The 11633-nt window shown below is 58.8% G+C and overlaps 2 protein-coding genes across 2 annotated transcripts; one reads left to right on the top strand and one right to left on the bottom strand.

Annotated features, from left to right (window-relative positions):
* Positions 1 to 1240: 1240 nt before the first annotated feature.
* TRADD (TNFRSF1A-associated via death domain) lies at positions 1241 to 7870 on the bottom strand. Its single transcript, XM_011996670.1, has 5 exons — positions 6853 to 7870; positions 3549 to 3707; positions 2433 to 2710; positions 2164 to 2350; positions 1241 to 2028 (listed from the first exon to the last, which is right to left on the bottom strand). The coding sequence occupies exons 2-5, from the start codon at positions 3697 to 3699 to the stop codon at positions 1718 to 1720; spliced, it is 927 nt and encodes a 308-aa protein (XP_011852060.1). The 5' UTR covers positions 3700 to 3707; positions 6853 to 7870; the 3' UTR covers positions 1241 to 1717.
* Positions 6970 to 11633, top strand: FBXL8 (F-box and leucine-rich repeat protein 8). Its single transcript, XM_011996669.1, has 5 exons — positions 6970 to 7090; positions 8798 to 9000; positions 9901 to 10905; positions 11070 to 11194; positions 11475 to 11633. The coding sequence occupies exons 2-5, from the start codon at positions 8849 to 8851 to the stop codon at positions 11537 to 11539; spliced, it is 1347 nt and encodes a 448-aa protein (XP_011852059.1). The 5' UTR covers positions 6970 to 7090; positions 8798 to 8848; the 3' UTR covers positions 11540 to 11633.

Genomic DNA, 11633 nt, shown 5'->3' on the forward strand with positions numbered 1-11633 from the left:
ATCAATCTTTAGATTGGACCCTTGTCCTGAACTCAGAACTACAGACCCAACTGCCCTCATACTCTCTCCCTGGATGCCCTGCAGGAACATCATGCTCAACTTGTCCCAAACAGAGCAAGCACTTCACTTCCCCTGGGGCCCCATCCCAGCAGGCAGTCCCACCCACCATAACTGGCAAAGGCAGAAACTTGGGGTCCTCTCTCAGCCATTCCTCACTCAGTGTCACCAGGCTTGTTGCTCTTCCACCCACACAACTCTTGGTGGTAATCCCCTTCCCCCATCTCTGCTGCTGCTGCCCCAGCCTGGGGCCACCATTTCCCCCACCCCCATCCTCATCAACCTCCCAGTCTTGGCCAGGTGCGATGGCTCACGCCTGTAATCCCAGCACTTTGGGAGACCAAGGAGGGTGGATCACCTGAGGTCAGGAGTTTGAGACCAGCCTGACCAACATGGAGAAATCCCATTTCTACTAAAAATACAAAATTAGCTGGGCATGGTGGTGGGCGCGTGTAATCCCAGCTACTTTGGAGGCTGAGGCAGGAAAATTGCTTGAACATGGGAGGTGGAGGTTGCAGTGAGCCAAGAACATGCCATTACACTCCAGCCTGGGCAATAAGAGCGAAGCTCCATCTCAAAAAAAAGACAAAAACAAAACAAAAAAACCTCCCAGTCTTAACTTCCGAAACCCTTCAAAGGCTTCTCACTGGCCTCATTGAAAAACCCACACCCTGTAAAATGGCTTATCAGATCCCCCCACACACGTGATCAGCCTCAGCTCCAGGTGTCAGCAAATCCACCAAACCACAGATCCAGACACTTTTAACTGTCCTTCTAATGTCCCTCTCTCTCATCTTCCTCAAGCTCTTGCCTAAGGCTGTCGGTGCCCCGAACATTGCCCTTCTCTTGATACCCCACCCCATGCCTGCTCACACTCATCTCCAGGAAGCCTACCACCTGTCCCCTGTCCAGGTTAGGCTCCTTCCTCCATCCTCCACAAATTCTTTTTTTTGGGGGGGGGAGCGGGGACAGGGTCTCACTCTGTCACCCAGGCTGGAGTGCAGTGGCTCAATCACATCTCACTGCAGCCTCAACCTTCCACACTCCAGGGATCCTCCCACCTCAGCCTCCTAAGTGGCTGGGACTACCCAGGCTGGTCTCAAACTCCTGAGCTCAAGCAATTCTCCCGCCTCTGCCTCCCAAATTGTTGGGATTACAGGTGTAAGCCACTACTACTTGTATGTCTCACATCAAAACCCATGTTATACTTTATTATAATTGCTTTACATTCGGGGTCCCACACTGAGTGTGAGCTGGGGGCAGTCAGGATTGATTTGTGTTTTACTTCACTGCAGTATCTGCAGCACCCAGGATGAAGTCCAGGACACCAAAGGTCAAGGTGCTTCATGAGTGAAACTGTAAGGGCTGGTTGTAAGCTCCGCTTCTGGGTGGGAGAAGGTGAGGTTGATCTCCAAAGCAGGTCCCCCCCGCCCCACACTCTATCAAAGTACCTGAGGCAGAATCCCCAATGGTGCACCCCCAGCGGGCTCAGTGGGTGCTGGTCTGGCTCCTGGGGAAGGCAATCAACTCTGCCCCAGCAGGTCCAGCAGATAGGCCAGATGGGGTTTCAGGGTCCCATGGATGGACAGGGGTTCAGCAATAGCAGCAGAAGGAAACCTAGGGCCATCCAGGTTCTCCAAAAGCTGGCTGCACCCCTGGTCTAGGCCAGGCCGCCATTGGGATCGGTCAGGCCCAGCAAGTCCTCTGCCAGGCTGGTGAGCTCGTTCTCCTCAAGTGCCTCCACCAGGCGCTGCAGCGTGGCGCGGCGGCCCTCGGCCTGCACGAAGCGCCGCAGCAGCTGGAAGGCCTGCTCGTACAGTCCCTCGCGCTCGTACTCGTAAGCCAGCGAATCCAGCGCCGGGTCCCGCAGCGCCCGGCAGCCCCGCTGCAGCGAACGCCCCACCTTGCGCCATTTGAGTCCCACGGAGCGCGCGAACGTCTGTTGGTCCTGCAGGCTCAGCGGCCGGTTCACTGCGGAGGGAGTGGGAAGCCGGGTGAGGGCGGGGACCTCCAGCGCCGGTCCCACCCATCACCACCCGGCAACGACCCCTGCCCCTCCCCAGACTCCAACCTCCTGGTGACCCTGCCTCTCCGCCTGCGCCTCACCTACAGGCTGACCCTGGAACAGAAAAGTCTGGGCAGGTGGCGGCTTCACATCCGACAGAGAGGGCACCGGGGGCTGCGAGGGGGCCGATGTGACCTCCCCGTCGCCACCCTGGGTCCCCGAGCCGCACTTCAGATTTCGCAGCGCATCCTCCAGCTCGGCCAGTTCTTCATCCCGGAGCCGGTCGGGCTAGGGGAAGGGGGCATGCCGTCACGGGGGACTTAGCCGTGGATTCCCGCCCTACACCATCCTGACCCCAGCCGGGCCGCACCTGCTGGGCTAGGATACAACTCAAACAGCGCTCCTCGTCCGCCAGCAAAGCGTCCAGCCGCTCAGCGCCGGCGCGCAGCTCCAGTTGCAGCGCCACGGAACGCTGGGCGAGCGCGGCCGCCAGGCTCCTCTGCAGCGCGGCGCGCAGCGCCCCCTCGCGGTAGGCGCGGAGGAAGCGGCCGCAGGGCTGCCGCCCGCAGAATCGCAGCTGCACGATCAGCTGCGCGTCGCTGCGGTGGATCTTCAGCATCTGCAGCACTTCCGGGCTCCCGCCGCTCTCTGCGGAGGCGGGCAGTCAGGCGCCTGGCGGTCCCCAAGCTCGGTCGTTCTCCAAACGGCCAGAGGAGGGGTGAAGCCCGTGGTGAAGCCCCGTGTCCCATCCCCTGACCTAGGGTGCAGGTACCCCAGAGTACCCAGCTGGGAAGCAAAATTGGGATGCAAACAGCAACAACCCAGAAAGAAGACCAGGACCTGTCACAGGGAGCACCCCAAGACAGAGTGGGTGCCACCTAGTCCAAGCTCTCACGCCCCAAATGAGGGCTGACAAAAGAGAAGGACTTCGAAGCACAGAAAAGGGGGCGTGTGCCCTGGGTAGGCGGCCAGCAGGGCAGAGGAGGGCGGGAGGTCTCAGGTCTTGGCCTCCACCAAGCGCGGCTCCCACTGCTCGGGAAGAAGAGCGGCGGCTCTCGCTGCTCTGAGGCCACGAACAGATCCCCCAACCCGCTTCAGCCTCCTGTGGCCTCTGCCCTGAGATGGGAAAGGGGGGCCTGGAAAGGTAGGTACTGGGGAGGGGTCTTGAGCAAGGAGTGCTGGAGTAAGAGAGGAAAAGAGGAGAGAGACATCCACAATTAGTAGAAAGGAGTGAGCCAGCTGGTGGAGGGGGGCGGGGATGGAGCAAGAGATGTTAGTGCACAAATAGGTAAATCATACACAGACGAGGACACACGTCTACCGTCAAGGTCATGCCACAAGCAGAGAAGAGAGCCTGCACAGCCAGGGGTCCTCTGTCTTGCTCCTCCCACCCTAAATCTTCTCCTTAAAGGTGGCTAAGCCCAGGCCCACCCACAAAATGCCCCAGGCCACCCCTTCCTCTCCACATGCCCGCCCACCCACGCACCTGCCAAGGCAGCCTGCAGAGCCCTGTACACTGCCACCTTCTGCTGGGGGTGCGCGTAGGCATCCGACAGGACCACCTTGTCCAGCGAGGATTCCACAAACAGGTATGCGCTGCCCACCCACTCTTCGTGCCCATTTTGCCCAGCTGCCATCTCACCTCCTGGAGATGCAGACAGTCGGGTATCCAGTTCATCCCCCCTCCCTCTGCCCTGGAGACAACCGTCCAGCCCCACGTGGTTCAGCGTCTCCACCACAGTAACCTCAAGTCCCACATGGTTCAGTTGTCCCCACCACTGGTTGGCATACTTGGGACAGGAGTTCACCATCTCACAGGAAGCCCTTTGAGTCCCACCCACCCCAGGCTTGCAGTGAGGACTGTCCCTCCACTGCCTTCTCAGCGAAAGAGCCCAGGGTCACAGTGGAGGGGGAGCAGAGGCAGATTCTGCAATGGGGCTTCTCTGCCTCCTCCTCAGGCCTATGTGTCTCTCTTACCAACATGGAGAAGAGACATCTTCATGCTGGATGGTGCTCATGCCCCAAAGCCAACAAGACCCATATGCTCCTGGCCTTGCCTTCTGAGTAGACTTGAGCCCAGCATCTCTGGAGGACCTCAGCCTAAGACTAAACCTCCTGTCTTCACTTCGAAGGACACCTGTAGTTTGCATCTATCCAGATTCCCTCCTGAAAGCCTGACTTACCTTAGGGACTTCCCTCCTCCCTCTTCTCAATCCATGTGCCGGTGTCCCACTCCCTAGTTTCAGGTCGGGCTTGTGCACCAGACCTGGCTAATCTGCACATTCCATTCACATTTCTGCAGTGATTAGTTCAGAGCAGGGTGTAGGACTTAAGTTGGACCCATGAGAATCAACCCTGCAACTCTGGTTGAGCCAATAGGAAAGAGGCACTCCTTTCCCTTCCCTTGGGACTGAACTGGAAGGAAGAGGTAGCTCTCCTTTAATACTGCTTGGGAAGAGTCTGGCTGGGAATGAAGCTGACACAGAAAGAAATAGTCAAGAGATGGAGCAGTGCACTCCCAACCATACTACACCCCTGGATCCAGCTGTTCCTGAAGCCACTGCACCCTGGACTTTTCAGTTATGTGAGCTAAATAATCCTTTTTTGTTATAAACCCCTTGGAGTTCGGCTCTGGTCATTTCCAACAGAAATTGTTCTATTCCTTCCCTGTCCAGAAAAAGCCAGGGCCCCTTGGTGCTAGCATAGTATCTCCTTCCTCCATCTTCTGACAAAAACCTAGCCCTGGACCAGCGGAGGCAAAATTCCCAGCCAGGGAACCACTGCACTGACCCACAGCTCAGTGGTCTCCCAGTTACTACCCCATGAGACAGCAAGTAAGAAACTGCCCTCCCTCTTTCTCCCCACCTTACCCTTTTCCTAGAATCATGGGATCAAGGCCCTACCTCCTGCCCCATCAGTCACACTCCTGCACTCTCCAGTCATCAGGGTTTATGTATGGTGGGCTAGGAGGAGTGTTGTGTGTTAGCTATGGGGCAGGACAGATGGGGTGGCCCCAGCTGCCATCTGTTTACATGAGGAACAGGAAGCTATCCTGTCCTGGCCTCACAACGTGCTGGAATTACAGGAGTAAGCCACTACTCTCGACCTTTGTTTTCTAAATTTTCTTGTTTTTGAGACAGGGTCTTGCTCTGTCACCCAGGCTGGAGTGCAGTGGCACTATCACGGCTCACTGCAGCCTTGACCTTCCCAGCTCAAGCAATCCTCTCACCTCAGCCTTTCAAGTAGCTAGGACTTTAGGCATGCGCCACCAAGCCTGGCTAGTTTTTGTATTTTTAGTAGAGATGGAGTTTCACCATGTTGCTCAGGCTGGTCTCAAACTCCTGGGCTCAAGCGATCTGCCCACCTCAGCCTCCCAAAGTGCTGGGATCACAGGTGTGAGGCACCACACCTGGCCTCCTAATCTTTTCATAGAAAACATTAATACTGTGTACTTACACCAAACCACAGTCTGGATAGTAACAGGAAATTTGCATTTTGTTTATCTCTGGGCAGGATGGAGGGAGGGAGGTGGGGGTGGGGAAGGATTGTGGGTGATTTTTATTTTCTTTGTATTTAGCAATATTTTCTGCTTTATGTGAAGTAGAGACATTTTCTTTGTATTAAAAGAGCAAAATAAATTTGTTTTCTTTAAAAGCAAAACAAGAAAAAGTGGGAAACTCTGCAGGTGACAAGTGGGTCCATGATAGGGAGCCAGCCACGGAGGTGAGATAAGGGGGAGTCCTAGGAAAGTGGCCTGGGGAGTAGGAGAGAGTGAGAACCTCCCCTGGAAACGTTCCCTCTTTCACGTCTTCCTAGCCCCTTGACTTGGGAGTGCTGACCCGATGGTTGTGGTCCCACCCCAAGGGGTGGAAGTGGGGACCAAACGGGACCAGTGTCTGCCCATCAGGTCTGCAGGGGAGGGTGGGGAGGCAGGGAGTACTGGGAACCTGGAGACTGGGGATGCTTCCTCACACTCACTAGTACCAGACCCATGGGGGAGGTAAGCCAGGCTGGAGGTCGAGTTAACAGGGTAAAGAGGCCAGGGCCCTAGTTTCGCATCCGCCGATTGGCAGCTCTTCTAACGTGTTCTTTCACAGAAGCCCCTCCTTGGGAAGCCCCGCGCCCCACCCACCCGTAGTCGTCCCTTTTTGGGAGGGGCTGAGGCTTCCAGGCTGGGTCCTGAGAACGTTTGGTGGCCGGAGACTGTGGGGCACTTGGGTACCGACCTAACAACGTCTGCCGCTATTTCCAGGGGCGAGCCACGCACGGTGCCCCTTGAACACTTAACAGTCCCGGGGGCAGCCCCACCTCTGGCTGGGTGGACAGGGACAGCCTGTGGGCGTGGCCCAGAAATGAAAGCCTGCGACTCCTTGCGACCCGCCGGGCACACCCCCTACTCAGCTACGCAGCTCCCGAGCGCTGGAGGGGAGGTTCCCAGGCTCCCACTAGCCCACCCTCAAGCTGGGGTTTCGCACGTGCGATCGGCTGGGGTGGACAGGGGGGTCTCCGCTCAAGGAGGTGTTCAGAACCATCCCTCCTCCCCCACCCTCTCTCCTGCGGGGCCCTACTGCCCCTCGAAAGCGCTGGCAGGGACGAGGAGCCTGCGGGGGCCAAATTCAGTACCGCCCCCCGCCTCCCACGGGAACAGCCCAATAGGCCGCCGCCACCAGCTGGCTGGAGCAGCCGCCGGTGACATCTGCGCCGCGCCCACGCTTCGGAGCCAAGATCCACCTCCGCTCCCGCCCGCACTGGGGAGCCCACCCACACACCCACCCACCAACTGCACTAACCTGGCCGCCTCGGCTGGGCCTGGGTTCCCACGCCCGCCAGGCTCCGCTCTACTCGCGCCGCTTCCGGGTGTGCGCGGAGGCGCTGGGGCGGTGCCCTAGCCCGAGCCTCCTAGTCCGCCCGAGCCTCCTAGTCCGCCCGCGCGTCCTGCTCCGCGGGCTCCCGGTGGCTGCTTCCCGCCCGCTGCCCTCTGCTGCCAGTCCCCTGTCCCGGGCAAAGCCCATCTGGTCCGCTGAGCAGGTAAGACACCAGCGCCCAAGGTTAGACGGCAGGAAGACCGGGACTTTGGGGGTTTGCGATTCTTACGAGGCCGGGGGCTCGTAAGAGCGAGAGCTGCCAGATTTCGGTAGATCAAGGGAGCGCCCCCTGGAGACCAGAATTTTCTGGTGCCCCTGGGGATCCGGCTTCAAGATCGCTGCTGCCAGTGGGCACTCAAAACGGGGTGCCCATGTGTCCCAGGTACAAGCCCAGCCGAGCGTATCTGAAGCCCCAGGAAACACGTGGCACAAATTCCGGGAGAAACTGTTAGCCCGGAAGATATGGGAACATTAACTGGCGAGTAGTGTGAAGCCTTGTGTACGCAAACCTTCAGGAACCGTAAAACAAGATTGGCGGCCGGGCGCAGTGGCTCACGCCTGTAATCCCAGCACTTTGAGAGGCCGAGGCAGGTGGATCACCTGAGATCAGGAGTTCAGGACCAGCCTGGCCAATATAGTGAAACCCCATCTCTACTAAAAACACAAAAATTAGCCGGACGTGGTGGCGCGCGCCTGTAGTCCCAGCTACTCGCGAGGCCGCGGCAGGAGAATCTCTTGAACCCGCGAGGTGGAGGTTGCAGTGAGCCGAGATCTCGCCACTGCACTCCAGCCTGGGCGACACAGCTAGATTCCGTCTCAGAACAAAACAAAACAAAAAGAAAAAACAAACAAACAAGATTGGCAACTTCAAAGAGGACGCACACTTTTCCAATAACCCATCCCCCTCTAAAGGCTGCTCTCCAGGGTGGGTCTGCGGAGTTCCAGCCAAACCCAAAGTGCCCAGCGGGAGCCAGGACTGCTCAGGGGTCGGCACTTGAAACTTGAGCTCCTCAGGCACCAGAACCGTCAGGTCCCAGAGCCCCAAGTTTTTTTTCATCTTGTGGGGCTGTCTTAGGAAGCACCCGGGACATCTCCCCCGCGAGGCGGAGGCGGGGAAGGAGGCGGGGAAAGAGCCTCCCCTCCCGGGGCGGATCCAGCTTTGCCCCGCCCACACCTCGCTTCCTGATTGGCTCATGGTCCCTGACAAGGAAAAGTCTACTTTAATGCTCCCGCCTTATTAACCCTGTAGTCACTTTCTACTAACCGGCCGGGTTAAGAAGGGGTTTCTCAGGCCGGGCGCCGTGGCTCATCCCCGTAATCCCATCACTTTGGGAGGCCGAGGCTGGCCGATCGCTCGAGCCCAGGAGTTCGAGGTCAGTCTGGGCAACAAAGCGAGACCTCGTATCTGAAACAAAATTACAAAAATTAGCCAGGTGTGGTGGCGTGCCCCTGTAGTCCCAGCTACTCGGGAGGCTGAGGTGGGAGGATTGCTTGAGCCCGGGATACAGAGGGTGCAGTGAGTTGTGATTGCGCCACCACTGCACTCCAGCCTGGGTAAAGTGGGAGACCCTGTCTCAAAAAAAAAAAAAAAAAAGGTTGGGGGGTGAGTTCTCAACGTGGAACCTGTGGAGTCACCGGGGATTTGTTGAAATGCAGATTCCTGGGCCTTACCCTTTCCGGAGAGCCTGATTTAGTAGGTGAGGCTGTGAAATCTGCTTTGTGAACAAGTGTTCACAAAGCAGTTATCTGATGCCCCACGCTGTCTGAGAGGCCCTCAGTTACTCAGGCCACAAGCATTTGTACACCTAAGATGGGTCTTCCCGCAACACTTTGCGCCTTCCTAAGCCCAGAGACGTCCCTTTCTCTCCAGGCCAGAGCTATTGGGAGTGGCGGATCCTCCCACCCCAGCCGGATCCGGGCCATGGCCGAGAATGGAGAGGGACTGCCAGAGGAGGTGTTGGCACTCATCTTCCGCCACCTGCCCCTGAGAGACCGTGCTGCCGCCGCCAGGGTCTGCAGGGCCTGGGCCGCCGCTGCTACCTGCAGCACTGTGTGGCACGACACAAAAATCAGGTGAGCCTGCTCCTCGACACTCCCCTCCCCATGGCCCACTCACCTTCTCTGTGGAGTCGTGGGCTAGAGATTCAGGTTGACTCCCCCATATTAAAAAATAATTGCTGGCAGGGTGCGGTGGCTTATGCCTGTAATCCCAGCACTTTGGGAGGCCGAGGCGGGTGGATCACCTGAGGTCAGGAGTTTGAGACCACCCTGGCCAACATGCTGAAATCCCCTCTCTACTAAAATACAAAAACTAGCCGGGTGTGGTGGCGGGCGCCTGTAATCCCAGCTACTTCGGAGGCTGAGGCACGAGAATCGCTTGAACCCGGGAGGCGGAGGTTGCAGTGAGCCAAGATCCCGCCACTGCACTCCAGCTTGGCGACAGATTGAGACTTTATCTCAAAATAATAATAATAGTAATAATAATTGCTGACATGTATTGACTACCTAATATATACCAACCATTGTTTTTAAGTGCCTTACATATATTAACTGATTTAATCTTTACGAAAACCTGTGTGGTAAATAGGTATTATCATTACCTCCATTGCCCAGATAGGAAGCTGAGGCAGACAGACTTAATCACTTCCCACAGGTCACTCAGCTAGGGAATGGCAGGGGCGGAATTCGAACCACGCCAAGACTTCTTAGAGACAGCTGAGAAAGCCCAGTTCCTAAAATATCATTGGCTCTCCATGTCCAGGTTTCATCCTGTGGCAGACGCCACTGAAATCTTCTAAAAGGATAGGATGCGAGTTCCCTCCTTTGGGGCAACAGTCGTGGTCTGGACAGAGACGTGGGGAGGGAGGCAGGAAGTGGGATGGCAGCTGGAATCCCAGCTAAGGGGTGGATAGAGGGTTCTTCCCTGGTCGCGGGGACTCAGCCGAGGCCTTTTCTGCACGGCTCTAACTCAAGTTGCGAATGTGAGCTGGAAGGCATGCTGCCACTTTATCTGTCCACCTGCCTGGACCACGTTCACAACCTCCGGCTGGAATTTGAGCCATCGAGGGAGGCGAGCCGCCGGGCGGCCATCGAGCTGCTGATGGTTCTGGCGGGCCGTGCCCTGGGGCTGCGAGGCCTGCGCCTGGAGTGCCGCGGAGAGAAGCCGCTCTTCGACGCGGGCCGCGACGTCCTGGAGGCTGTGCACGCTGTGTGCGGGGCGGCCCGCGAGCTACGCCACCTCGACCTGCGGCGCTTGCCCTTCACACTGGACGACGCGCTAGTGCTGCAGGCGGCGCGCGGCTGTCCCGAGCTCCACAGCCTTTTTCTGGACAACAGTACCCTAGTGGGCAGCGTGGGTCCCGGCTCAGTGCTCGAGCTACTGGAGGCCTGCCCGCGCCTGCGCGCTCTCGGCCTGCACCTAGCCAGTTTGTCGCACGCCATCCTCGAAGCGCTGGCGGCGCCAGACCGCGCGCCTTTCGCGCTCCTGGCTCTGCAGTGCGCGTGCCCCGAGGATGCACGCGCATCCCCGCTGCCCAACGAAGCCTGGGCAGCGTTGCGCCGCCGCCACCCTGGGCTGGCAGTGGAGCTGGAGCTGGAGCCCGCGCTGCCCTTTGAGAGCGTGACGCGCGTCCTGCAGCCAGCAGTCCCCGTGGCTGCTCTGCGCCTCAACCTCTCAGGCGACACCGTAGGCCCAGTGCGCTTCGCAGCGCACCACTACGCCGCAACCCTGCGCGCACTCGAGGTGCGCGCAGCCGCCTCAGCCGAGCTGAACGCCGCGCTGGAGGAGCTGGCGGCGCGCTGCGCGGCCCTGCGCGAGGTGCATTGCTTCTGCGTGGTGAGCCACTCGGTGCTGGAAGCCTTCCGCGCGCACTGTCCGCGCCTGCGCACCTATACCCTCAAGCTCACGCGCGAGCCGCATCCCTGGCGGCCCACGCTCGTGGCGCGATTGGGCGACTTCTCTCCCCCGTCCCCGCAGACGTAAGCGCTCCGAGATGGGACGGATGTGCCCAGGCGCGCCCCGACTGCTAGTGCCTTCTTTCGGGATTGTTGCCCGCCCGGGTCTTTACGGAGTTGGGAACTGTGATGGCATCGGGACCAGTCCTGGGCGCCCTCAGACCACTCGCTGCTCTCACCCTCTGCAGACGCCCCACCCGCTCGGTCCTGGACACACTGGCCCCCCTCTTGCCTCCACCCCTCTGCGGACTCTGCATCTCTGCGGCCCTGGCGCGGGGAGAGGGAGGGCACGGGCGCGGGCCGGGCCTCAGGGGTGAGTGTGAAATAAATCCTGCAGTGTGTCTGAGAGTCCTGTTAAAGGCGGGGTCGGATCTGAAAGGGAAGGGCAGGGAACGCACGGGGGACCGGAAGAGCCATCCCGGCAGAGGTGGGGTTTCCTCAGGGTCCTCTGGACTGACACAGCTGCGGGGGGTCAGGGGCGGGACACTCGCACTCTTGGAATGACTACCTCCAAGAGCTTGGGCGGGAGCCCCACCTTCCTATCTGCTTCCCCTGCCTGGGGCTTCACTGTGCCTCTGGCCATTACCTTCTAGCGCTTGCCCAGCCCACACCAGGTCGCGCACCGGCTATTTCTCCCGTAGAACAGAGAAGGAAATAGAGGGACTGAGAAGGGTGGGACTCGAACCCAAGTCTCCCACTCGTCCCACCCCACCCCACCCCCCCACACTCCACTCCACACATCCCATCCAGCC

The sequence above is a fragment of the Mandrillus leucophaeus genome, unplaced genomic scaffold (assembly GCF_000951045.1).
Source record: "Mandrillus leucophaeus isolate KB7577 unplaced genomic scaffold, Mleu.le_1.0 Scaffold522, whole genome shotgun sequence".
NCBI lineage: Eukaryota > Metazoa > Chordata > Mammalia > Primates > Cercopithecidae > Mandrillus > Mandrillus leucophaeus.

Coding starts and splice junctions, on each gene's coding strand:
- FBXL8 (XM_011996669.1), top strand. CDS start 8,849: ATGGCCGAGAATGGAGAGGGACTGCCAGAGGAGGTGTTGGCACTCATC. Junction 10,906..11,069: donor TCTCCCCCGTCCCCGCAGAC/GTAAGCGCTCCG, acceptor CACCCTCTGCAG/ACGCCCCACCCGCTCGGTCC. Junction 11,195..11,474: donor GCGCGGGCCGGGCCTCAGGG/GTGAGTGTGAAA, acceptor ATTACCTTCTAG/CGCTTGCCCAGCCCACACCA.
- TRADD (XM_011996670.1), bottom strand. CDS start 3,699: ATGGCAGCTGGGCAAAATGGGCACGAAGAGTGGGTGGGCAGCGCATAC. Junction 2,711..3,548: donor TCTGCAGGCTGCCTTGGCAG/GTGCGTGGGTGG, acceptor CCGCCTCCGCAG/AGAGCGGCGGGAGCCCGGAA. Junction 2,029..2,163: donor GTTCCAGGGTCAGCCTGTAG/GTGAGGCGCAGG, acceptor CTCCCTCCGCAG/TGAACCGGCCGCTGAGCCTG.